General features: G+C 47.4%; 1 protein-coding gene across 5 annotated transcripts in view; it reads right to left on the bottom strand.

Moving 5' to 3' along the window:
• Positions 1–25,759, bottom strand: part of ARHGEF7 (Rho guanine nucleotide exchange factor 7) — a 134,249-nt gene extending 108,490 nt beyond the window's left edge. For 2 of the 5 annotated variants that reach the window (XM_074153414.1, XM_074153442.1), the window contains exons 1-2: positions 25,459–25,623; positions 9,221–9,307 (exon numbers count right to left, since the gene is read on the bottom strand). In XM_074153414.1, the coding sequence (XP_074009515.1) occupies positions 9,221–9,307; positions 25,459–25,623 (252 nt within the window). Of the gene's footprint in view, positions 1–9,220; positions 9,308–9,395; positions 9,568–25,458 lie in introns of those variants that run through there. The other 3 variants (XM_074153423.1, XM_074153451.1, XM_074153431.1) reach the window with 3 other exon arrangements.
• Positions 25,760–27,584: the final 1,825 nt, after the last annotated feature.

Below are 27,584 nucleotides of genomic sequence, written 5' to 3' on the forward strand. Positions count from 1 at the left end.
AAGTTTAGGGAGAAGGATTAATCAGAATTTCATCTGCTAAATACAAACCTCTGGCCCAAGTCCTTCAGGAAGCACAAAGTACTCTGAGAACACTTCACCTCCCTCCCGCTGGCCCCAAAGGACAGGGCAATGCCAGCCTGCCCACTGGGACACTGCAGCTCTCCACACTAGTCCACCCAGGTGAACAAAGAGGGTGGCCACTGGGCTGCCCAGACATGCTCTCCCCGCTCACCCCAGCAAAGGCTGCCACTGGGGTAGAGCCACGCATGGAAAACCACCTTGCACCAGAAGGGATGCCCCTCTTCCTTCCAAGCCACCAGTGCTCAGGCTCGTGTGTTTGTGCTTGGCCCACAAGATGGCACTGATAGAGAGACTTTGCTCCCTCTTTTTCACCCTCTCTCCCTGCCTCCCTCTGCCACCAGGCTCACTACTAGCCCTGGACTGATTCAGAGGAGGACTGCCACCTACTGAAACATCACATCATCTTCCCACACAGCTGAGTTTCCCTCCTCACCTGCCCTCAAGTTAACCAGCCAGCTAGGTCCTGCTGGATCCATCAAACAGGTAGGCATGGACTGAGGCAACACAGCTGAAGACAGTCTATTTTCAGTAACAAGACCCTGAGGTTTTCAACACTACAATTTTCCCTGTTACCTAGTATTTTTCAGTATTTCCTGAAAAAAAGTAAAGACCTGGAAAAAGCTAGCAGTGTCAAAAAAACACGATGCTTCCCACACAGGCAGACTCCAACTCTCAGTAATACCAACAGGATCAGCCCAGCATCTGATGAAACATCTAAACACAGCTAACTACAGCGAAATAGAGGGTTCAAGCTGAAACATGTGAGAGCTAGAGCTATCTGGGTATTCAGCTGAACCGGTAAGAGAAGATTAACTCCCCTCAAGGAAAAGGAAAATTCACCATATTCTAATATGCCTTTTCCTTTCAATTAGAGGAAATGAGCAAGGCACCTTTCTTTCTCCTCTCATCAATGCAATCTTGCAAACTCAAGCCTGTGAAACCTCCTCTCCACAGCAAAATGCAGATCACCTTTCCTACACATGCCAAGACATTTACAAGCAAGCAGAAGTCAGGAACAGTTGCAAAGCCGGAAACATTTAAGAAATCAGAGCAAGCCATAGAAGAGCTAGATTTTATATTGTATCATTTTCACATAGCTGATTTATGTTGAGTCTTAAGTCCCAAGTAAAAATCAAAAGAAGATTCTGCCACAATCACAGTAAACAAAAGCAGCAGCCTGTATTGCAGAGCTAGACTCTCAGTCCTCACCTCAGGTAACATCCAAAGCAACCGTACTGCTAGAGATCTCCCCTTGCCACAGAGATGCAACATAGTCAGTTGTCACAAGAGGAGAAAGTTTCCCTAGCTCCTGCAGAGACCAAGCACTGCCATCTCATATACTGCAGGATGCACTTCAGCTATGAGGACCTGATTAGCCCAAAAAAACACCTTAAAAACATACATTAGATCTACATAATTAGATCTGCAGATATTCAAGCTTTCTTCACACAGAACACCACCACCTATAACAAACTCTGTAGAGAGGTACATCTTTTCCTCTCCCTCTGTCACACACAGGCTTGGAAAATCCAGCTGACACCTAATAACAAGGTAATCATCTTCAGTACACACAAGTGTAGTTGCAGACTGCAACATTTATCTGAATTTCTATCTTCAGCATGTATACCACCTAAAAAAAAAAATCTTACAAGCCTTCAAAACTTTACAGAGAAGTGTGTGTGAGGGGAGGGAGTCTGAGATTTCTGAAGACCAACTTCCCAAGTCATTTGTAAAAACCACAATAGCAACGAACAAGACCATAGTCATCCCCTGTGAAGGAAAAAGACAGAGAGGCAGGCCCTGACACATCCACAGATCTGCCTTCTGAAACACACTTCACTGCTCAGCACTTGCCTCACAGCAGGTGCAGCACTGCCCCAATGCCATCTCCATTCTTCTCTCTCACCACCCAGCCTACCCTACCTGCTGTTGCTCTCTTGCTGGGAAGGACAGAGCAGCTCACCTGCTCTCCTCCTAAGAGCTGTCTTCACATGTGGCATCCCCACCACCCCTGCACAGCTCACTCCTTGCTCAGAGCTAATCGGAAGTCCCTCCTCCCACAGCTCTCACCCTTCAGAAAGCCAGCAGAGACAAGCCCTTCCTCACTGCACTTTACACCAAACAGCTGGAGGGCAGGACAGGGCTAAAGAAATTAGAGAGCAAGAACTCCTCTGACAAGTCAGGAAAACACTGTAGGTCAGCAGCCTCTTCTGCCTTTTTCCCCCCTCAGGGACTTGGAAACTCTGCCCAAAACCCTCCTCCCCTTCCAGCCCTCTTCTACACACCCTTTTCTCCCAATTTTCCTAGTTTCCACACTTCCCCTCGCATGATTAACTCCTCTTCTATCAAAGCAGCACTGAAACCCTTTTGTGAAAACAGTTTGCTATATTTGAGCATAAGAGCACAATGCTGAAGTCTTCTGTGCATTCTAGATTAATAGTGCAATACATTTTAATTGCTAGATGAAAGTTCATTTTACTCTTAAGAACCAAACGAGCGCCACAAATGATGCAGTTACACTGCAGCCTCTCCCAAACCACAGAACAACTCCTTCGCAAAACTGCTCTGAACAGATGTAGACTAGATAGCATACACAGCAAAGTGCAGTGTGCCACTGCAACTCATCTTGTACGAACTGACCTCCAGGACATGTCTGAAACATTTTGGATGTATTTTGACACGCCAGACTCACGCAGCAAACGGACCTGCACCTGTGGCCGACTCGCCGTGCCAGACAGACTGTGCGGGCACATTCACTTATATTTGTGTTCAAAGCATCACATCAGTGTGCAATACAAAAGAACTGGCAGGAATTAAAATATTTATGGTCCAATTCAAAGTTTCTGAATTATTTTTGACTTGGGAAGTATTGACTATAGCCCTTAAACAGTCAAAAAAAAAAACCAAAAAAAACAAACAACCCGAAGCAAACTAGCACATTTCCCAACCACATCTGTTAGAGTAATCCTTACGAACCTGTAATCCACTTTTGTTATTTGCTAGCCTTTTTTTTATTGTAAAGTCTTTTAAAAATTATTCAATATCAGGTGCTTTTGAACACATACCCTAATAAGGAGAAGCACTCTTCCTATTTAATGAAAGCCACAGGAATCACTTCAGTTAAGAAGCGATAGCCCAATATACACTACTGGTGATGCAACAAGCTTGGCAGAACCACAAAAAAAAAATTCTGATGGAAAGAGAAGGAAGGTTTACGTGAGCAGGAAACTGTGTGAGGATCTGAAATGCTACCATGCACATTCATGTTTTAAAGGATAAAACTGTAATTTTTCTGATACTTCTGATACTGTCATTTCTCCCTATCCAACACTTTATGTTCCTGCCTCTGTCACCTCCTCAGCTACCACACCACCACATTTACGAGATGAGGAACTGGTTTAACTGTTAAAAAAAAAAAGACTATTTTTCCACCGTTCTATTTGCAAGACACCCTTAAAGTAGTATTCAAAGGCTTCTCCTCAACAAGAATACAAAAAATTGGTAAACACATGAAATCTGATTGCAGTCCTAAACTACTACTTTGCACATCACAGGAACACTTCACATCATAAAAAGAAGCCATTCTACACAAATAATGTAAATAGTCAATAAAAGCATCCTCTTGTCTTCGAAAGGTTCCAAGATGTGCTAACATGGCCTTCCAATCATCCAAGTCAGGCTGTACTTCTCTATTATATGTGATAGGCAAAACAGACTAAAAAGAAAAGACCTGAGAAAGAAATACATGAAACACTGATTTTCAGATTTGTCATATTAACATGCGAGAAAATGGATAGAAATTAGGGGTCAGGGGAATACAGTGATATATCTTTAATAAGAGATGCGTATCTTCTTTATATAGTTTTTTCCTTTTGGGGCAATCTACCAGTAAGATCTCAGCCTCCAAATAAAACTTTCAAATGTGTGGTCTGTAAGCAAATAATAGTAAACTTTAAAACACCAAAATTCTGGAAAGTGTTTGACACTTTCCAGACAGTGGAAACTGTCAGTGCCAGCATGACAAAATCATGAAGGCACTCAGCAACCCACCTTCTGGGTTAGAATGACATTCTGTTGGAATAAAACCAAGAGCAAACCTAAAGAAAATATTGTTTTTGACAAAATAAAGACGATAGTCCGAACAACAGCTTGAAAGGAGTAGGTGGGTGATTGAATTTCAGTATCATCATCACAAGATTGGCCTATAGCTCTTCAGTACTAGAATCCTAGTCACTCCTAATTCACTAACAGAACTCAGCTAAGTCCACTTATGCTAATAGCTTAACTATACACCTTCCTTGTACAAAGAGGTCCTTGAAAGCCAACTTCCAGAACACCTTTCCAAGGTCACAACAGGAGTAGGACTACAGTCATAATGATCTAAAGAAATACACGAGGCTCAGAAAAAAAGGAGCATCACCTAAGAGATGAACTGCTGTGGCTGGGGTGGATGTGAGGGAAGACGAGAGACATGCAAGCTTGCTCCCAAAAGATTAGCTGGTCTAACAGAAGGACACTGGCATCCCTTACAAGTTTTTTCCCCAAGGCTAGAGCTGCATTATAGACATTTGTATATCTTGACAGAATTCATTGCTCACAAGATTTAATATCCCAAATTTGCATGCAGTGTTCTGAACCTTAAGGGCAAATCCTTCTTATACAAGAGATTCAATAAACAAACAAGGGATCTTCTTAGACTGCATGAGACTGCCAGGCTTGCTTTATTTCTTCTTTGGTTAGTTTACTGTAGAAATAACCCTCTGTAATAAAATGACCATCCTGAATCCCAGAGGCAAGCAAGGTCTCTTGCCAGGTACGGAAAAGGTTCTTGGATCCATGGCTTGTCTATCTTTTTCCGTTAGGCAGTTGCCATCTTTCCCATCAGTATAAAAATCAGAAATACAAACATTTTTGAGCTCAAAAAACCTGTTAACATTAGGTACTTGCAGATAAGCAGGCATTGATCTTTTATTTGATGAAAGCCAGCAGAAAAATGCTGCAAGACACTACTCGTGGAATTTGATCACATAGAGCTCGATATTGTTCACAGGATGTATCAAGCATTCTGCCCTTTAAACAGCAGACACTAACACAGCTTTCTATTAACCTATTTTTACTGATTATTTTATGTTTAACTGCTCCGGAAACAAACTTCTCTCCTGTGATTTCTCCAGGGCCTCTTTTTGGCCCTACAAGCTATCAAGCAGCTCTGGTCAAATAACGAGGAAAGACCGCATTATATTCAGGAAGCTAAAACTCCTTTGAAAGGAACAAAACTGAAGTAACACGATACAGGTACAAAATAATCATTACAGCAAAACTTATTAGGGCTCAGATCGGAACAAATGCTCTGTGACCATCACCTTTTCATTTTTGTCTCTTTTGCCAGACTTTTGCGGAAGATACTGTATACATGCAGTGAGTTCCTTATTAACTACACATATCAACCCATACTCTTCTAGAACAGATTCCATCATGTACAACAATTGTCTAGGACCCTATTTTGAAAAGCGGGTCATTTTTCTCAGAAAGTAATATGGTCAAATGTCTTCCCATGCAAAGATAAAACTGTGGGGGAAAACACCCTTTAGAGCAAAAATGACAAGAGTGCTATATAGCAAATACCCTCTGCCTAAGGAAAGTGTGCACAGTAAGTTGAGAACTGACAACATAGGCAGCTATTCTACAGTCCCTTCTATCTACACAGACATTCATCAGAGGCAGTGAAGCTTCAAAATAGAATAAACTACTCAACACTACAATTATTCTAAGCAAACACTGTTTGCTAAGAAACTGTTAAGTTTCCAAAAGGGAAAAATAATATGGAGTTGCAAATTCAGTTCCTGGTTGAGGCCTTAGGAAGATTTTTTTTCATTAATAGGACTCAGCTTTCTATATCTGCATATGAAAAACGTGTATTAAAAATAATTAAAAAGAAAATACTTGCAGAACATTCTTCCGGTTATTTCTTGAAACTTGCTCTGCTTTGCCAACCCAGATTTCATCTTACAAAGGACTGCTGCAAGCTCCAGATTAAGTACTCTTCTTGGTCTGGAACACTTAAACATCAAAAAATACTGTGGGGGGGTGGGAAGGGAGCCACTGGCTTCCTTTGAGGAATAGCAATCCTCCTCATTAGAATTTGAAGTATCCTTTCTGAATATCCTATTATTTTTCTAACGGCCCAAGCTTACTTGGAAGTAGGAGGAAGAAGGTAAGAACAACTTTCAGACATCAGAACATTTCCAAACAAAGTTTTTCACCTCCATCCCTTATTTTTAGGGTAAGGAGACAACAGCCATCATGTTCCCTAATAAAAGGGCATCGTAGAGGAAAACCATCTACTGCTGTGCAACTTTCCATTAACAACAAGTTCTTAAACATGCCACAATAAAGTCTCCAAAGCTGGAACCATGCAGAGTTCCAGCAAAGGGACAGAGCTCTGACACAGTTTTGTAAAAATGTAATTCTACTACTTCCAAGATGAAGATCTGGAAGCAAAAAGTGCTTGTGCAATCCTGAACCTAGTCTAACCAAGCCAGTACTGAGTTTTTACCACACTCACAAGATTATACACAGAATCATCTGACCACATAACTCAGATTCAATGCCAGACTCAAATGGATCCCTTACAGAGCCACGCAAAACTCCATATTGTGGAATACTTGTTAGGAAAAGCACCACATTGGTGCACAGAACAAGGTCACATCCCCCCACACCACTCCAGAGCTTCCTCTAATACCTTAAATAGCAGAAACATTTGGATAATACAGATATCACAGACACATCCACCACTTTGTCAAATATTTATACTCACCATTCACTCCTAATTAATTTGCCCTCTCTGAAAAATATCCCCTTCACTACTTCCAGAGATGGTCTTCACACTCTTCACTCAATGCAATCTCTAAACCTGATCTCAACTAAGGAAGCATTACATAGATGCTGCACAGAGGAGCTATGGCATCTCCCCAGTTCCCACAGCGAGGAAGGCAGAGATCCACAAGGGCTGACTCACACCTCCTTACAGGAGACAGAAGAAAGAGCCCAGGATCAGTGGACGGCCAAGAGGCCCCTGCCAGCTACTCACTGGTTGAATCCAGGTTGCCATTCCTCTCATCTTTGGCCACAGCTAGGGGGTTGGAAAAATTAATGAGAAAACAACAGGGAACGGCTAATGTACAAGCCATAAATACACACACAAGAAGCTCCATAAGCCCAAGCATTTGTGCCCCTTCCTACCAGCCTCTCAACTCTTCTGGTAGCTTGGGAGTAATTCCTGTTCCAACATGCTGAGCTGGAAGCTCCTGCAGCCAGTTACCTCCGTGTAAGAAAGGAGTTTCCGGCAATCTTGCTGAGAAGCCCCTGAGGCCAGGTTAACAATTTGACTATGCCCAAAAATATTCAGGCTCTGAAAATAAGACCAAAATTATCTTTTCTTTTAATCATTTCTCTTCACTTTCTTGTCACTCTGAGGAAAAGAGCTGATAAAAGCTTTCTGCAACTACAAAAAAGAAACCAAATTGCAACGCTGTGACTATTCCCAGCCTGTCACAATTGCAAAAAATTCAAGCTTAGTGACAGACCTGATGTAAGAAGTGAGTAAAGGGAGGGGGGAGATACCTGTGGGGTTTTTTTCCCCCCCTTTTGCTTTAACATTTGCAAAACTCAATTTATTTCTGAATTGCGATTTGAAGTGCCTCCCTCCCCAATGCTCTCTAGCTCATGCATGTCTACTACTTGACTTTTCAATCAGCTCTCACACATCAATCTTCAAAATATGAAAAACTTAGTGCAGCCCTAGAAAAGACAAATGGAGAGCCAGCTGCTTTAAGGCAAGAGAGTGCTTGAGATAATGCAAAGTTCACCCCAGATGGCTTCTGAATATTTTAAAACTTAATTTGGTTTTTGTCTCCCAAAAACCTAGAAGATTATCTATTTATTTGGAGGGGGTATAAGGGTAAGAATGCAAGGTCTTATTTTCACAAGGAACAGTACTTAAAAGCTGCCTTAATTTCCATCTTTCCCCATGATGGAACCTAAGATTAAATGCAAGTCCTGTCAGTATCATTAATTTCAGTAACGATACCTTACTGTTTAGAGGCCTCAGGAAAGCAATCAGAGTCTTTTTAATGATACTCTGTTACTGCCTGGAAAAATCACAGGCAGGACCAGAGGTACTGCAAGAACCTTAGAACTAATTAAGGCAACACTTCACTAATTTAAGCTCAGCAGCACCAGAAACGATTTTTTTTCATCCCAAAACAACGCCTCTAAGAACTGAAATTACAATACTCCTCACTTTCCAACGCAGAGAAGTTGGAACCCGTTTTTAATCGCATCAGCTCCTTCCCACGCACACACATCAAGTAAACTCGACAGCAGCATGTACTTGCTATAGCTAAATATACTGGTGATATAGGACTACCTAATTTGTAACCCTGCGAAAGCACATTTGGAAAAGATGGCAGTTTGCTGGGCTTTTATGTAATGCGAATTTAAACAGAAGGGAACAGCACTGTACCGTTTTCTTTAATTAGTATTTCATTTGGCTGTTCTCAACTTAATTTCCATAAGCCAACTCCGGCACTGCAGAAGCAGCTTCACGAATAAATCGGACGCAACTTACACGTTTATTAGCAAGAATCCACTTGGAACAGAGAAGCGAAGGCGTTACCTCACCGGAGCCGAACAAACCCCCCCTCCTCTATCCCACCCCCGGCACACGGAGCCCCGGCAGCATCTCCCCGCATTACCCGGAGAGAGGGACGGGTCGCACCCTCCCTCAGCGCCCGGTAAAGGGAAGGCGACAGAAGGCCCTTCCGTGTCCCTTTCCACGCGGTACAGCACCTTTTACCCTTACGCCGCCCACCCCGCGGCGATGGAGGCCCGATGGAGACCCATCGGGCAGCGGAGGCCTTTCCCCCCTGCCGCCCCCCGGGCCCGCAGCCAGGGGAGGGGCGGCCGCCACCATCTTGTCGGCCGCCCCCGCGTCCCCCGGCACAAAGGAAGGGCAGCCACCGCCTCCAGCCGTGCCCGGCGGGCAGAGGGAGGCAGAGGAACCCCATCACCCACTCACCCATCCCGGGCACACCCAGCCCGGGGCAACCCCCCTCCCGGCTCCCCGGCCCCGACTCACCTCCAGGCGGAGGGAGGCACCGCAGCCCCGCAGGAACTCGCGGATGTTGCTCAGGCACTCGCTCTCCGTCCGCGGCTCCGGGTACACCTGCAAGAGAAGAGGCGGAGGAACTGAGCGCCGGGGACCGACCGACCGGCACCGCACGGCGCTCCCCCGCCCCGCCGCTCCCCCTCACCTCCCGCTCCCTCCCCTCCGCAGGCGGCTGCTGCAGCGGCGGCGGCGCCGATCGCTCCCAGCCTTGAACCGGGAAGTAAACACGGAGCACAGGAAATGGCGTGCGAGGGCAAAAGGGGGCGGCGGGCAGGGGTGCCCCGGCCAGGCGCGGCCCCGCCAGCTCTGCCCCGCCGCGGGGCGGGCGGCTGAGGGGAGGGAAAGGGAGGGAGGCGCGGCGCGGCCCGGCCCTCCCCCGCCCCGCCCCGGCTGCAGCCGCAGGCCCGGCCGGCGGAGGGAAAGCGGGGAGTCCCGCACCCCCAGGCCTCGCCGCTTCCTATTTTTTAATTTATTTTCTGTTAAAAAAAAATACTGCGACACACCCCGCCGGGGCTCTGAGGGCGGCAGGGCGAGGCGAGGCTGAGGGACGCGGCCTCTCCTGGGGACGGCGTCCCGCCCCGGGCCGCGGTAAGAGATCGCGGGTGGCTCGATCCCTGTGTGGGGCTGCCAACGGCCCCGGTGTTTGACTGCGGTTCAGCCTTAAGTACCGGTTTTCTAAGAAGGAAGTATCTCAGAAAAGCCCCAAAGACCTCAGCGGAGAAAATATCGGTACCCAGAGTTAATAATCTACCAGTTGCAGTGCTAACGAGCTTTATCTGTAGTTTGTTAAACAGCTGCAGTCTCCTCCTACCCCAGGAAAGGGGCAACTTCACAAAGAGGAAAACCTTGACTGAACCGAGAGGAAAAGAGCTTTTTGGCCACACAACCCTGTGCTCTCTGCAGCTACATCCATGCTGCCTTCAGCTCAACCTCTCCCCATGGAAGCCAAGCGTAGACCTTCCGTGGAAAAGCAGCCGGCCCCATGGGCTTCAGGGTTGTAACTTAACTTTACCACAGCCTAACTCGAATCCTGCGGGTACATAAGCATCATTTCACAATAAGCTCATTGATTCCTATGAAGCAGTTGAGTAAACAAAGCATTGCCCAAATCGAGAGGTAAGCAGACCTGCAGCCCTGGACACCTCGTTCTGTTGGAAAGGGGAAAGCCTAGCACAGAAGCGCACTGCAAGTCGCTGGAAGCTAAGGTGGCAACACATGTCCTTTGATTACACTTTACACTTGGAAGGAAGTTTTCTTAAATGCACATGTATATGTCAAGGCGCAGGCATAATCATAGAATCATCTAGGTTGGAAAAGACCCTTGGGATCATCAAGTCCAACCATCTACCCCACTCTACAAAGTTCTCCCCTACACCATATCCCCCAACACCACATCTAAACGACTCTTAAACACATTCAGGGATGGTGACTCAACCACCTCCCTGGGCAGCCTGTTCCAGTGTCTGACCACTCTTTCTGTGAAGAATAATCCATCTCCGTAGCACAGGGAACTTCACATGAGGTTCACTCCAAACGATGCATCAAGCTGAAATCAAGTAGTGCCTTCATGTACGTTTATACGGTATCAAAGGTATTTCTGACCCCATGATACCACAAATTAAAAAGTACAACAGCAGGACAGGGTGAACCTGGCACAAAGAAATTCAAAACACAAGTCACTATCACTTTCTAAACACAAAATCCAGATGAGTTTTAAATGAAAACCACTATTTCATAATACAAGGAATTTGGTAGCAATAGGAGTTGAAGAATCTTCCTTTCCTCAAGCAAGCACACGCACCCCCACTCCCCCTTCCAAACTCCTCAGGTTGTTCAATACTATGATAAACCACTGTGGGTTAAGAGTAACCCTTTTACTACACAAAATATTAAACTGAACACCAAAGAATTCCTACATGGATATAACAGCCTGAAAAATTCTCAGTAAATTTGGATGAGAGAACCCTCCTGGAAGCATCAAGAGCTTCCTCCTTCTTGCATTGTTGTGGCTGGTTTCGCATTAATTGCTTGTTACACTTTTTGATTACTCTGATTAATTCACTTAATTCCAGTAAGAAATCTCAAGCTTAGTCGATCATGACAATTCCCTTGTAGAAAGGGTTCCTGAGAATCCCATTAGTATTTCCATAAAGTTGATGCTTCTAGTATGCTCTCTTCTCCATATTCCTAATACTTACACAATAATTATATAGTTGCAGTGTATAACTTTTTTTCTTTGATTATTTGCATAATAATTGGTTTTGATCTCCCTTTACGGGTCATACTTCCTCATCTCTTTTTTGCACCCACAATTTTCTTGGTTGCTTCTACTTCATCAAAGCCTCTCTTCATTCTGAGAAACCTTAGAATTACTTCTGCTCCCCAAACAAGAATAACCTCTAACAAGAAATCAGTCAATCTAGATTTCTCTTAAAAGAAACAAATGTCTTGTCTCATAACATAATCAGGTGCACCATTTTAACACTCCTTTTTGCTCAAGTCCCCAACACATTAGGCACAGAAATCAGTAATTTTAAGAAAACCAGATATATGTAATACCATCCTGTAAGAGACTGCACATCACTCATGGAACACAGCACAATATCTGGAAATAGGCCAAAAAAAGGGGGGGTAAAGTAGGACATCTGATTAAACAAGGGCAAAAACTTCCAAGTAAAGAAGCAACAAGCAAAGAAAGCCCAAACCCTACAAATTGTCCTCTTTCAGGTCTAGGAGTTTAAAATACATGCCAAATATAATCTGTGAAACCTCAGCCCTACCAGCACTCTAATTTCCACTTAAAAAAATCATCTTCCCTCAAAAGAATAAAATAAGTTACAGTAAATCTTAGAAATGCCATTTCTTCCCTCACAAAACAGGGGAAAAGACTTCAGGGGTAATGCGAGCAACGGGCTACATTTTCTCAGCTCTGTGGCTACAGTGGCATTTTTATCTAACAGGAGACAGAAGCATATGGGTAAAGAGTTTAAAAATATCTTAGCATTTGTAGCCTGCTAAAAACTTAAAGTGTTAATGATCCCATAAAAAGAAGCAAACCTGTTGTTGCGGTTTACGCCAGGTAATGACAAGATGACAGATACTCTCCCCCACCACTTGCTCCAGGGAGAGGAAGAAGAGAGAGAAAGGGATTTATGAGTTTAGAAGAAAACTAAACTACTTTAAGGAAATACTAATAATAAAATAAAAAGGAAATAAAGAAATAGATACAATATATACAAAGCCATATCAAGCGCCCAGGGAGATGGCACCTGGGAAATCTTAATGTGATTCTGGCAACTGTCTCCTACAGATGGCTGCGACACACACTGAGAGACCCAAGCAACAAACTTGGAACTCCTGACGGAATCTCCAAGTGCAATTATGGGGGCCAAGCCCAAGTGAAAAATCACACTTGTGGTATATAAAGTCCTTTACATACAGTTATAGGAAGCTCAGGAGGGCAACCTCTCTCTCATAGATCACATTTATAGCCTCACAGACTATTCAAAACATAACAGAACATAAATGCAAGCAGACCAGAGGCAGGTTAAGTCCTCACGTGCCTGGAAAATGGCAAATACATTCAGAGAGAAAGGGTAAACAAAATAAAATTAAAGCAGGGTCATACTCAGAAACTACTTAGCTTAATAAAGAGTAGATTGCATGTGCATAAAGCCAATGAAACGAGGAGATCACGTATTTTCCTCTCCAGTATTTGCTTCATCCTCTTGCTTTCATAGACTAACACTGTTAGTTCGTTAATAGGGGCTGTTGTCTTCTTATATATCTATACTACTAGTACAAAGAGGCCTTAGTGTCCAACTGGAACCTCTATGTGCTTTAGTAATGCAAATAAAAAAAGGTTAACAGTAATTAGAAAAGACAAGGATTCCAGAGGGACCTCACAGATCCTTAATTAGGGACCAGGGTTCCATGGTGGAATCCAAAGAGACAAGCGGTAGGTAATACACAGAGCAGCAACAGTTTAAACTGCTTCTTCGTGGTTCAGGGACAGGTTCTGATTAAGATCTAATCTCTCAGGGAGTAGTTCTAGAAATCACAGATAGTTCAACGAGAACACTTACGTGATGCACTGCAGCTATCAAGCTATCACAGCATGTCTTCTGCCTTCCAGAAAAGATGGAGAACAATGTGTGATACAAATAGGTGGTACATAGCTAAATATTACATCCATTTTGATCAGTTTAAGTCTATGATTTTAATCAACAACAACAAATGCACTAAAAAAAAAAAGGGTAAAGCGGAGACAGGCAGCATCAAGAAAAGGCATGACAGACGTAGTCTTAGAAAAAAATTTAAAAGTCTACCATTAGTTCATTGGACAGGGAAAGTATATGAAGAAAATAAGCAAGGAATGTACAAAATAATGAGTCTAAAAAACCCCAACAAACAGTCCTTTGACTGTAATGAGTAAATATGAGAAATTAATAAAAAGTAGAAGACACCTTCAGCTATGCCTATAGAAAACTAGCTATTTACTTCCATTTATCTTCTCAACAAGTTGACAAAAGGAGTCAAAGGAAAAGAGGTGTATGAGGTCTTTAAATACAAACTGGAATCTACCATGAGGGCAATAGGAAGCGACTGAATGATAGCAGGGTTACTACAGGTAAGTTAAAAAAGAACATAAATCAATCATTTATCTAGCACAACATGTAGTATGTACAACACTGTTTACTACGTAGGAAGACTATCTCAGTTACTAGAAAGCAGAAACTAGTAGAGAACATAACAGGTAGCTGCAAATTAGCAGGCATGTCCAGCAGACACTTAAAAATGTCCTGTTCAGACATATGGCTGCCTAAGCCTGAAGTTCAAAGACACAGCCCTCAAGTAGGAATACCAAGGGGAAAAGCCCATAAAGAGGCAACCCTGCACCGTGAAGAGCACTGCAGAAGAATGCAGTCCCAAAGGGAGGTGTTGGAGGGACAAGTTGTGACAGAGGACAGCACCCTCATCCAACGTGCTGGATCATTTTTCCTGCACCCTGTTCATCCTGCCTGGAGCCTTTTACACCGTGTCCATTTAACAACAGGAAACAGTTTTCTCTCAAGGTTTCACAACACCTTGTACACCCAGAGCATTACCACCATCTAATCAGTAAAAATACTATAAATGAACAATGCAGCAAAGCTAATGAAAGAGTCCTATTGATCACACTCGGTCCCACAGCAACTGTGTTTTCTGCCCAGCCCCTTTGAGTGGCTAAAGCACAACATCAAGGGCAACGGATCTTCCAATGGGGCATGGTGGCACAGAGGCAAACACCTCTGCACAAGTGCTGCAGGCTGGGGTTTGTCACCAGGGTTTGCGTTCAGGGACAGTCTGTACTGACTTTTCCCAAACAATAAAATCTGCTGCCAACAAACTTTTCAGTAATAAGCCACACAGTAGTTGCCGTGTGCTAGACACATGCATTTTGGCATGAGGAAACCCATGCTCTTAAAATGCAGCAGCAGGCAGTCAGACAGTAAGAGCCAGATCCGGTAAAAGACCAAAACTCTTACAGGCCATGCACTAAGGAGCCCAAATTTTAAATTTCCAGAGTTCATGCAAGAACTCACCTAGGCTCCACACACAGCACAAAGGGGAAGGCAGATGCCGTAAAATTCTTTTATGCTGCAAAGGACAGCCAGCCTTGAAGTTAACCAAGAGCTAAGGCACAGTAAAAGGCAAAAGCAAGAATGCACCCAGGTCCTTGACCCCATCCAGGACTTCCACACAGTGAACTGCTGTCGCAGTTTGGGCTGGGTTGGCCAGTGATAAGATGACAGATGCTCTCCCCCACCTCTCGCTCCAAGGAGAGGAAGAAGAGAAAGAGATTTATGAGTTTAGAAGAAAACTAAACTACTTTAATGAAATATTAATAGTAAAATTAAAAGGAAATAATGAAATAGATAAAATATATACAAAACTCTATCAAGGTCCCAGGCAGATGTCACTGGCAGGCACTGGGAAAGTTCCAGGCTGGTCCCAGTGATGAATGGGAACTGGATTCCAGAACACACTGATCGGGATCGAAGGTAGACGAACTGACAGGTTCTTCCTCAGGCATCAGTCATCGAAGAAAGCAAGCCATTGAAGAAGTACCCAAAGAAGAGGAGCCAACCTGACCCCTGGGATCCTTCAGCTTTCATACTGAGCATGGCATGGGATGGGATAGAACACTCTATCGGTTGGTTTGGGTCACCTGACCTGTCCACCTCTCCCCACAGGTGCAACCCCTCCACAGGGTGAACAACCAAATCAGCTGAGCCTGGTTGCCACAGCAACAAGTGTAAGCAAGAGCCTCTCTCATTGAACAGAGAGTTAGCTCTGCTCCTCCCCAAACCAGGACAGCTTCCAACTGCTCAGTGTCCCAAACTCCAGTCATCTCCTGGACTTACAAAAGTCCTTTGAGTGTCCTTTGGAAGAACTCAACAGTTCATCCTCCCTTTGAAGTGACAGATACCCACTTTTTATGAAATAATTTATGATGGAGCTTCCCAAACCTCTTGCCCTTGGCCACCACTACTAGTGACAGCCACAGCAATAGCTCTTAGATCCCACTGCCTTGCTCCATAGCCATCAGCATGACTAACCCCACATCTGATGGTCCCCTGCTGTACATCCTACCTTGCCATACCAGTCCCTGTACTCCATCCTACTATCTGTCCCACCTCAGACCACACTGCACCACCTTCCAAACCAGCAACTCCAATCCCACATTTAGCCCTACTCTTCTACCACACAACCTTATCCCACCACCCTTCCTTTACTGTCCAATGGGCCATACCAACTCATCAGCCACAGTTCCATGCTCCCTTAACTTCCACCCTGTTGCACGTGGAACCATGTGGTGGGTTGACCTTGGCTGGATGCCAAGTGCTTACCAAGCTGCTTTATCACTCCCCCTTCTCAGCTGGACAGGGGAGAGAAAAAATAACAACAGGCTCATGGGTCAAAATAAGGACAGGGAGAGATCACTCATCAATTACCATCACAGGCAAACCAGACTGAACTCAGGGAAATCAGTTTAATCCAACCAAATCAGAGTAGGGAAATGAGATATAAAACTAAATCTTAAAAGACCTTCCCCCCCACCCCTCACTTCTTCCTGGGCTCAGCTTCACTCCTGATTTCTCTACTTTGTCCCCTCAGATGGCACAGGGAGACAGGGAATGAGGGTTGTGGTCAGTTCATCACACGTCGTTTCTGCTGCTCCTTCCTCTCCAGGGAGAAGACTCTTCACACTTTTCCCCTGCTCCAGCATGGGGTCCCTCCCATGGGAGACGGTCCTCCATGATCTTCTCCAAAATGAGTCCTTCCCACAGGCTGCAGTTCTTCATTAACTGCTCCAGTGTGGGTCCCTTCCACGGGGTGCAGTCCCTCAGGAACAGACTGCTTCAGCGTGGGTCCACCACAGGGTCACAAGTCCTGCCAGCAAACCTGCTCCACCATGGGCTCCTCTCTCCGCAGGGTTACAGGTCCTGCCAGGAGCCTCCTCCAGCATGGACTCTCTGTGAGGTCACAGCCTCCCTCAGGGGCATCCACCTGCTCCAGTATGGGGTCCTCCACAGGCTGCATGTGGATACCTGCTCCATCATGGACCCCCATGGGCTGCAGGGGGACAGTCTGCCTCAGCATGGTCTTCACCACAGGCTGCAAGGGAATCTCTGCCTCAGCACCTGGAGCACCTCCTCTCCCTCCTTCACTGACCTTGGTGTCTGCAGAGCCGTTGCTCTCACATATTCTCACTCCTCTCTCCAGCTGCTGTTGCACAGCAGTATTTTTTCCCAGTCTTAAATATGTTAACCCAGAGGTGCTACCACCATCACTGATGGGCTCGCCCTTGGCCAGCAGCAGGTCCATCTTGGAGGTGGCTGGCATTGGCCCTACTGGACATGGGGGAAGCTTCACACAGCTTCTCACAGAAGCGACACCTGTAGTTCCCTCAGCAAAACCTTGTCACATAAACCCAGTACAAACCAGGAGCACTTTGGTTGTCTGAAGACTCCTCCAGCTCTTCGAGTTCTTCCCCTGCACACATTCAGAAATTCTCGTCTGTCTGACCAGCTCTCATTAACAGTGACCTACATTCACACACACTGATGTCCTGCTTTAGCTGCTTCAGTCCCATATTGGAAATAGCCCTCAAAAACGAAGTTCAGCTAAGTTCATAAAGGAAATTTACAGTTTGGTTAAAATGCCAGCCAGGTCTGTGGCAGCCTTGATAAACTGGTTCTTTGAGTCTTACACAACAACTAGAGCCACTTTTTTTCTTTTATCTGCCCTGTGAAAGCAATACTGTAAAACTGATACAGCTGTTCCAGTTCACCCTTTCAGATTTACACCTGTATTAAACAATATTCAGGAAAACAGTATGTTCTTTGCAGTGGAAGTACTGCACTTTTGTTACTCCCCTTGGAGCCTGATCAAATTCGCATCGAAGCCTATAAACTGACTCCCAGGAGGTGGGTATTCGACCAAGCCCTGAAATACAAACACAGTAAACTAAGGACACCGGGACATTCCAGACAGTACTTTTGTTTTCTCAAGTTTCCTTTAGTCACCAAACCCATGCCGTATTACCAGCCTCACGCTGCGGAGCTCCAGGGGCGCCAGCATTAGGTGCCCGCAGGAAGATGTGTATTTCCCTGAAGTCAGTGAGTGGAAAAAGCCCGATCAAGTGCTGCTCCAGGGGTGGGAGAAGCTACCTAAAGAAGTATTCTGGGAGCTCCGCTTGCTGGCGTTCCCCTGCAAAGGGAGTCTGGTGGGTAGGGATTTTGCATCCCTTCTGAAGGAAAGCCTGCATCCTTTTCCCCCGCAGCATCGCTGTCTCCGTGCAGCGTGAGCTCGGGCTTCAGGAGTCCAATCACTCAGGGTTTGTTTACACTGGGAGAGCTCTGCTGCTAGATATGCTGGCATCGCTCCTCCGTGTGGATGTAACATATGCCAGAGAGGGAATTCCTCTGCCAGTCTAACAGTACCGCTTCCCCCAATGACATTAGCGAAGCCAACAAAAGCACTTCTCCATCAGCGCAGCTGCACCGTCAGGGGGAGGTATAGGATTTTCACCGCTTTTTCACTCCCTCCGTGCGTGAAAATACTCCATAGGACTACCAAAGCCCTACAATGGAGACCTTCTCCTGGGCAAGCTGCCAACATCATCCAACGGCACTCGCTGCAGAGCCGGAAAATGGAGACCTGAACGGAATGCTCTTAGATCCGAGCAGCGTTTTGCGTGCCAAGAGGGGACTCTGCCCACCAGGTGTGAAAGGTCCATGGTGAGGCTGGCCACCCCTCCTCGACTTTGCAGTGCCAGTGGTGGGTGATGGCAGCAGCCACATTATCCCGAGAGATGCGGAAAGAAGGGAGGTGGCTTTGCTCCAGGCAGAGAAGCCGGGGAGAGCGCGGAAGTGTCACACCGGCTGAGGATCAGGGAGTAAAGCACAGCCAGCCAAAGTGCAAGACTGACGCCGCTTCCACATTGCCAGCTCACAGTATTTTTGCAAGCTTTGTTGTGCTTGAAATGTTTTAAGGTTCCAGCTCTTCAAATCACAGCCACTGGGTAACGACTAATTAAAATTGTTATTTCAGGAAGATGTATATTGAATTCCCCTTGGTGGTTGAAAGCCAGATTTTAAGTATACATATATATATGTATAAATACACTTATATACATATTTAATTTGTAAACATCAATTTTAAAGCCAGATTTCCAGTCTTTCTAAGGCTTGAATTACAATTTTAAACACTTTCAGATGAACGATGTGATGCCCTCAGCCACTAGCACGCAGTAGTAACCAGAGGCAGCGTGCTGGTGGCATCCCCACAGCTATTCCTTTTCTCCACACCAGCACAGCAGTCGGAGGATGGTCTGGGTAGCAGTAGGGCACCTGAGGGCTACGGAATTGCCTTTTCTGTTGTCCATGTTATGCACAGACCTAGAAAGAACGTATCTAGAAACTGTGGAAAGGGCATTAATGAGATTAAGACCAGCAAAACTACATTATCTTTCTGTATTTTCTCACAAAAACTATTTAATTGCCAACAGCTTCCTTAATTTCCCCCTCTTCTCAGGGTCTGGCATGCCTTTATCTAATTCAGTCTAGACCTTTATGCATTAACAGGGCCTGATTTTCAAGGAAAAAGACAGCAAACATAGATACATGTCCCCTGCTTCCTCAGCGCACACAGGCAGACCATGTCTCTCTGCATAACATCCCAGTCACCAGAATTACAGAGCCAGTGCATAGATGGGAAAAGCACAGGCATTCTCCTTCAGTACACTGAGCACCCCTGCTCTCACAAGGCAATAGGAGTAACGGAGTAAACAATGATGTGGCCACTGACAACTCCATAACAGGACCGAACAATCCCATACAAAGCTCACATTAAGACTTATGAGAACAGCATGTATTCAGGAAAAAGGCACCCTTAACGACTGCGCTTGGGATAACTTTCCCCCAGTGCTTGGCTCGCCCTCGCAGTGCTTCCACCCTGGAGCAACAGCATCCGCATGCATGCCGGTGCTCCCCAAGCACGCAGGCACAGCAGGCATAGCTGCCCGGCATGGATTATTCTTGCCAGAAGCACAATAATCTCTTTGGGAGGCTCTACGTAAGGACTATTGCCGGGGGGGAGAGAGCATATGCACATTAAAATGCAGATTTTGCTTCCTGCCTCCCAGGTCTAGTCCTACAATGACCTTCTCTTGCTGCTGTAATACCGGCGCCTGCGATACCTTCCCAATAGATTTCAGTGAGTGAAGACAGGACAGTCCTTCAGTCCAGCCAGGCAGACCCCGACAGCCTCAGCAGCGCTGCAGGGGCAGAGCCATCCTGCCAGAAAAATTCCCCAAATTCAGATTGCTCAGGGGCAACCAGCACCTGGCAACTGCTACCTGAGGCGTAACCTCCGCACTTGCTGGTGGGATGCTCACCACAGTTCCTGAGCCCTGCCAAGGCTCCACAGTCAGCTCACAGCCGGCGTTACACCCTCTGCAAAGGTAATGGGCTATAAAAATCACCGCTTATTATTACCTCTGTCTCCCCAACACATCCCCTTCCTTCTTCCTTTGCAAGACTTGGAACACCACATTCAGGTCACACCTTGTCACAACAGGACAGAAGCATTCAGCCCTGATAAATCCATGTGAAATCAGAGACAAGGGAATACAAACCTCCCTTTGCCAGAGCCGTAGGTGCTCGCACCCATCGCGAGGACCAGGCTGGTAAGACGGCTGCCGCACGTGGCAGCCCCAACCCTCCTTTTGGGGACTCTGACTCTTTGGCAGTGCCTGCACTCATACACAGCGATTCATTTGCCTTGCGGGTCACAAAGAGTTAACTCCTTCCTAAACTACAATTCAGAACGCCTGGTTTAGCCAAAGACTTCCATCATTAAAAAGAGAATGATACTAACATATGAGGTATTTATAAAAAGATCCTAATCTTTGCTGCCATCAGTCCCGATACTATCCCAAGTCACATCGACACCGGTGCCCCATCCTCCACAGCAGAGAAGGAAGTTTTCTTCCACCGAGTCTCAGCCAGCAAGAGAGAGCCGTATTTATTTTCCCGGGGCCGTCCTCGTGCCTTGGCGATGCGGGAGCAGCGAGGGGAGGGGGCTGTGTTTGGGATCAGCCTCCCACGCGCAGCAGAGCAGCTCCTGGGTTGTTTAATCCTACGCTCGCTCAGTGGAAGGGCTGGCGATGGTCTGTTCGACAGAGACCTAGCCACACTTCCCCATCCCCTGGCTTCAAAGCGCTGAACCAGCTGGTCTCGCCCCCTCCGGGAGCCCCTGACGGGAGATGGGGGGGACCACGGGGTGCCAAATGGCTGCTGCATCACATTTCCCCCCCCGCCATGCGTCTTCCCTGTTTTCCCTGAACGGAACAAAGCTGTCCTCCAAATGATGCTTTCTGTCAAACAGCTGACCAAAAACGAAAGTACAAACAGAACTTAATGGAGCGTGAAGCCTCATATGACAAGGAAAATTCCTGCTCCAGTTCTGATCTCTGTTTACATCGCCAAAAGTGGGTCAAACTGGTCTGCGATGGAGGAATCTGTCTGGAAAAATGATCTCTGCGAGGAAAAGCATCTAAGCGGCAGACAACTGCACTGCAACACTTCCACGGGGATCCTCTCCCCTGCCATCAAAGTAACTCAATTTTACAGCGCAGGGTCGAGATCCTGTAACTTGAAACCTCGGCTTTTCATTCAAACGACTTGAATTTGGCCATCCCCTATCATTTAGGGCAGAACAACTGACCAATGTGTTTCAGTAGGGATCTCTGCACTTTAAGAAACTAAGACATGGCTGGGTTTGGTCAGGGTTGAGGGAAGCTGTTGTGGGTTTTGTTGGGTTTGTCGTTTTGGGTGTCTTGTTTGGTTTTTATTGTTGGTTTTTTTGGTTTGTTTTTGTTTGGGTTTTTTTGTTTGTTTGTTTGTTTGTGGGGGTTTTTTTTAAGTAACTGCTCTCCCTTTTGTTCCTTTCCCATGTTAGGGATAAGGTTATTGAGCAGTACCACCATGCTGCCTAACCCAACTATTGTGTTTTACCCTGTCATGCTCTCTCTCAAAATGCAAAGGAAACATAATAACATTAAATGGGAGTCCAAAAATGAGAGAAACAGTCTGTAATAACATTAATTTCCAAAGTATTTTCATTCAGAGTTTTGGCATCTGGTGAATTTAGTATCTGTCCTTTGCTGTTGTTCAGGATAGAAGAGGACTGTAATGAAAACAAATTTAGCCAAAGCTTCCTGGCAAGAAGCTCTGTATGTTATTCTGTGCAAGGATGGTATACAAATACACAACAATCTAAAGGAAGAACATACTAACCAGCCTTGAAACCCAGTAATTTGTTTTATCAACTTAAAAAAAAAAAAATCTGTTCTTTGACCTTCAAGCACTTGATTCCTTTTATGGTCACACAACCTTTATTAAAAATCTTCTTCTAATTATTCTCAGGATACCCAGAGGCTTTAAAAAGTACAAAATGCCAAAAAAATGTATTATTACATTCCTGCACATATTGAATCTTCTTTCTAAACAGTTTTTGAAAGAAAGAAATGCATTTATAGCCTTTTCTAGAAAACATCTTTTTTTAAAAAAAAACAAAACTGATATACATTCCTTCTTATTTATAATTTGTATTTTTTTAATGTTCTCTTTGGTATTAGCTACTACTTTGTATTTACAGAAAAACGAGCTCTGTGAGTCTTCAAAGCGTCTGATGTCAGATATTTATAGAAAGTTACGATCTCAAATGATTTTAAGAACTGAAACAGCCTACATCTGTGGGACAAGCCTTCTATCTTTTAGACTTCAAAATCGTCCAGTTTGAACTGGAAGCTTTCAGGACAAATAAGGAATAAAAGGGCTCATGTTTAAAATGCACTCAGTATAAAAACATACAATGTTATCGCACAGTAGCAGCAAAAGAGACATTGAAAAAAAAGGAATAGAATACAGGGAAGGATGTAAATTTTGTATGTTTTAACTGGAAAAAAAAAAAGAAAGAGGTACTATGGAAATAACTCAGACTTATAATGGGTAGCTGAGAGCATGAAAGTAGTACATTCTGAGTCTATAGAAAAGGAATATTCATAAAGTTGGATGGGAAAATGAGTTCGTGATTCTCTCAGACACATCTATGAATTGGAAAGCGCAATGTGAAAGGCCCGCAAAAATAAGTACAGTTCCCCTCACAAAAGGTAAAAAAAGCATAAAAAATTTAAAAACGTTAAAAAGGGTTATTTCTCCCCAGACTTTAACTAAGCCAGAGCCGGAGGAAATGCACCAGGTCGGCAGGGACCTCCGACAGCCGCCCGTCCCAGCACCCTGCTCGACACGGGACAAGCTCGGGGAGGTGGGAGGCTGCCAAGTGCCAGCTCTCCTCCCTTCCTGGCCGCCGTCCCAGTCCCCGGCAAATCCCACACCTCCAGGTCCATGAAAAGCCCACCCCCAGGTCGATGGCGAGGGAGGCTGTGGGGAGCTGTGCCCCTCTGCAAACCCCCCGCGGGGCGCGGGTGCCGTGTGGGGAACCCCTGCCCGAAGGTCAGAGGTGCTCGCTCCTCTGACACGAAACGAGAAGGAGAGCCTCTCATCTACACTAACGCAGACGCTCCTAGTTATGCCGTACCCAGAAAAGCACATTGTAAGCTGGGGAACACTGTTCTAACGCTTATTTCTGTCGTGCTTTTTTATTCATTTCATTGCTCGGTAGAGCCCGCTGCCCAAATTGAGTTCAGGACCCCATTTTACTAGCCTCAAGAGGAAAGAAAGACCTTTTCTGCCCTGAAGCTCAGGACCCAAAGCCCAAGATTTTGGAGAGGTGCTCAGAGAGGTTGCCTGGAGGAGCACGGTGGGACAGGCTGCCAAGACCTTCCTCAGGCTTGGTGCCATCAGGCAAGAGAGCCTGGGGACAAGGAGGCACAGGCAGAACCTGCCAGAGAGGGTGGGTGCCACCAGGCAGGGCATGATCCCCACACTGATGAGGTCCCTGCCCTCAGCCCCACGTCACAAGCCTCACCCCGGACAGCAGAGCAGGACATTTACCTGCTCCAGAGACACAGTTTACAGCCCAGAGCTCGGTTTGCACCTCAGGTACCACAGCCGTAAAGCCTCAGCGCCCCAGGAAAGGACACGCGTCCTCTTCAGCTCTATTGCCTAAACAGCTGCTTCTGGGGAAATGGTGGCAGGGAAAGCTGGCGGTGGTGGCAGTGGCTTCAGCTGTCCCAGCTAGCTCCACTGGTCACCATGGTGGACCCCGAGTTACCCACGCTCACACCACCACCGGCACGCTGCCCCCACTCTCATCCCTTCAATCACCCATGGATAGCACCATTCCGTATCCCCATGCTGCCTCCTGACTTGCTTGTGAATTTAGGGGTGCAGGAGTGACCCACCACATCCAGGAGAGTGGGACTCCAGGCCAGGGCCAGGACCTCCGCGCTACAGTGCGACACAAACCAACACAAACCAGTAACAACCCCAGTTGGTGGCCAACTGAAGAACTGAAGGGAGACAGCCCACTCCAGTGCCCTACCAAGCTCAAAGCACTGGGTTTCAACTTTGTGGGTCAGCGGACTACTTGAGAAAGAGCCACAAAAGGTAACAAAAGCCCATCGTCAGCGGGCTGCAATGCACAGAGTGGTCTGCCAACCGCAAAAAGGTGAAAAATTCAGAGTTATCTTCAAGCGAAGAGTTTCCTCATAGGCACAGCAGATGACCTTCGTCAATCTTCTCTTCAACCACCTTGCACTGGCTCATGAGAAAAGTTTTGCCAAGACGTGGGTAGCTACGTGCTCTGCGCTGTCGAACGCCAAGGGAGACAACGGCATCGTCCCAGCTCTTGGGGCACAGCATCCAAAAATCAACACGCACACCCACCCCCCCCAGCTGAGCTACGCCGGGAATCACGTACGAGCACAGATAACACGGAAAAGTTACCTGACAGAGTACACCTTCTTCAAACGCAAGGCAGAACAGAGCCGCAACGTGTTTTTTCAACCCGAAAAGCATGAGATTTATTATTTTATTTCCACACACACGCACTCCCACCGAGGGCTCCCCAAAGCAGCAAAAGACCCAAACGACGCTGAAAACAGCCTTCAAGAAAACTAAGCATCAAACGCTAAGGTGTCCTTCAGGGGACTGGAAGGGATGAGCTGAATCACCTCCCCAGTGAGGTGAGGCACCCACCGCTCCGGCAGCTGCGTAGACAAGTTTGCAGCCGGCTCACGACAGGCCACAAAAGGTCCCTAAATCACCGAACAGCATCCCCCCCCCCCCCCAAAAAAAAAACAACAAACCAACAACAAACCCCAAAAGCTTCTCCCGTGCACGTCCCCGCTCGGAGAGCGGAATATTATTATTATTACTAATTTTTAATGTGAAACACTTAAAAAATCCTGGCCTCGAAAGGGAAAGCCCCATTCAGCCAGGCTGACCGCTCCCCGCTCTCACCCCCACTGCCCCCCCCGCCCCCCGGGCTGACACCCGCCGCCCGCCACCCTCCCGCCCCGGGCCCGGGGACACACTGCTCCCTCCCGCCCGGGCGGAGGCGGCGCAAGGGGGCCCCGGCGGCGGGCGAGGCCGGGTCCGGGGGCGGCGGGCCCGGCTGCACAAAGGGCGGCGGGGGGGGGGGGGGGGTCGGCGGCGGTGGGAGTTGGGGGGGGGGAGTCGCCGGGCACTTACTTTGTCTATGGTGCCCGGGAGCAGTCGGTCGAGCAGGCGGCAGAGCACCACCCCGTCCTTCAGGGAGGACTGGAGGAAGCCCTCGGGGTCGGAGATGGTCTTTTTGGGCGACTCCAGCACGCCCAGGGCGATCAGCCACGTAACGGTCTGCTCCGCCGAATTCATGGCGGCGGCAGCAACGGCGGCGGCAGGGCGGGGGTCGCGGCCCCCCGCGCCTCGCGTGGGTTTTTGTGTCTCCCCGGGCGGGGGCTTCAGGCGGAGGCCGGCGCCGCCCCCATGTGAATGCAGATGACGACGCCCCGGCCCCGCCGCCGCCGCCGCCGCTACAGACACATGCAGCTGCAGTGCCGCCTCCTCCCCGCCTCCTCCCCCCCCCCGCCCCGCCGCCGCCGCCGCCGCCGCCGCCGCCGCCGCCCCATGACATCACTGGCAGCGGCGGCCGGGCGGCCCCGCCGCGCGGGGGCAGCGCGCCCGCGGAGACGCGCGCCCCGCTCCGCGCTCCTCCGCGTGTTTCCCCCCCCGCCCCAAGCCGGCGCGTCCCGCACCGACCCCGCAGCCGGCGGGGCGGGCGGCGGCTGCCCCCTAGCGGGCGGACGGCGCCTCCGCGGGCGCGCAGCGGGGCGCGGGGAAGGAGCGGCCGGTGGCCACCGCTTTCGAGGGAAAGTGGCCGCGTCCCCCGGCCCCTCATTTCGGCCCCCGGCGGGCCTTTGGTGTTGGGCGAAGGGCGACCGATTCGACACCGCCTCCCTCCGGGGGCACGGGCAGCGGGTTCTTGGCCCGATCGATCCCATTAACTCCTTTTTTTTTTTTCCTCGCCGTTCCCGCGCGTCAGGAAGCCCGTTAGGGAGCCTCGGCCCGGTGGCCAGCTCGCCCCGCTGCGCTCCATCCCCGCCGCTACCACGGCAGCTCGCCGTGTGCCTCCCACCTGGAGGCCAGTGTCAACGCTGGGAAGGACCGGGAAGGCTTAGCTGAAATAGAGCGGTGAAAGCATTCCCATGCTTTCTCTATTCCAGGAAAACCCCATTCCTCAAGACTTTGCTTGGACAGCACCCTGGATGCAATGGTAATTTTTTGTTGAGAGCTGGCATGGGCTCCCCAGGGCCCCTTTGTCGCCATCAGCCTCCCATGCGCTGGGGAGGTGATGCCACCGTGGCCCTTCCCCTTGCAGCCCACTCGGCTCCCTCAAGGGGCAAAGCCACCTTCAAGGCAGCGTTAGAGAGGTTGTTGCCCAACTCAGAACTCATCTCTTTGGTTCTCCTTCTAGCCCGGCTCACCGTGTCCACCACCGCCTCAGCCCCAGAGCAGCATCTCTGGAGGGTTCTTCTCCTTCTCCAGAGTCCCCTCTCAAACCATGGGCCAGAAAGACTGAGGTGCCTTTGGGTTTGAGACAAGATAATCTGACTCCAACGTTCAGTCTCCTTCTCATCCATAATAAAAGCAGATTTTCTTAAACCGTGATGCCTGAGGTGTGATACCTCTTCCCAAATTTGTTAGCATTATTCATCCGAAACTTTGTCTTTCCTTTTGCCCTTTCCATATATATTTTTAAGCAACACTTTCCTACCTGACAGCTGGTTAGCTATGAAGAACACAAACATGGCTATTGTTTGCCATCGGAAAGCCGTGTGGATGGCCTACCTGCAGATCTTTGAAAGAAGCTTGCCACTGGTGGCGGAACCATTTCCAAATCCTTAGAGAAAAAAAGTGGAAGTTCCCAAAAGATTTAGGAGCATGACAATCTCTTCCTGGCTTTCTTCCTTGTCAGACTTTCCCCTACAAGGTATTTGCTGCAGACCACCCAAACTCTCTGCACTGCTCCCTTGTTTTACCCTTTCCACCTGCGTGCCCCAGTCCTGAGCATTTATCCTGCAAGCTCTTAGGACAGATGGATATTTTGCATCTGTCCCATCCAGCAAATGGAACCCGTGCCGTTGTGGGAGTTTTGAAGCAACACAAACAATGAAACATATAATTGTTGCCAATCTGCACTCCTTTTTCTTCTTCTTCTTCTTAATTTCACAATTAAAGCTGTTCTGATTCTCTTTCTGTCCTGACTTTGGTCCCACTTTAGTTCTAAATCATATAAACTGATGATATATTTATTTAAGCACCCACTATGATAATGT

Source organism: Numenius arquata, chromosome 1 (genome assembly GCF_964106895.1).
Source record: "Numenius arquata chromosome 1, bNumArq3.hap1.1, whole genome shotgun sequence".
NCBI lineage: Eukaryota > Metazoa > Chordata > Aves > Charadriiformes > Scolopacidae > Numenius > Numenius arquata.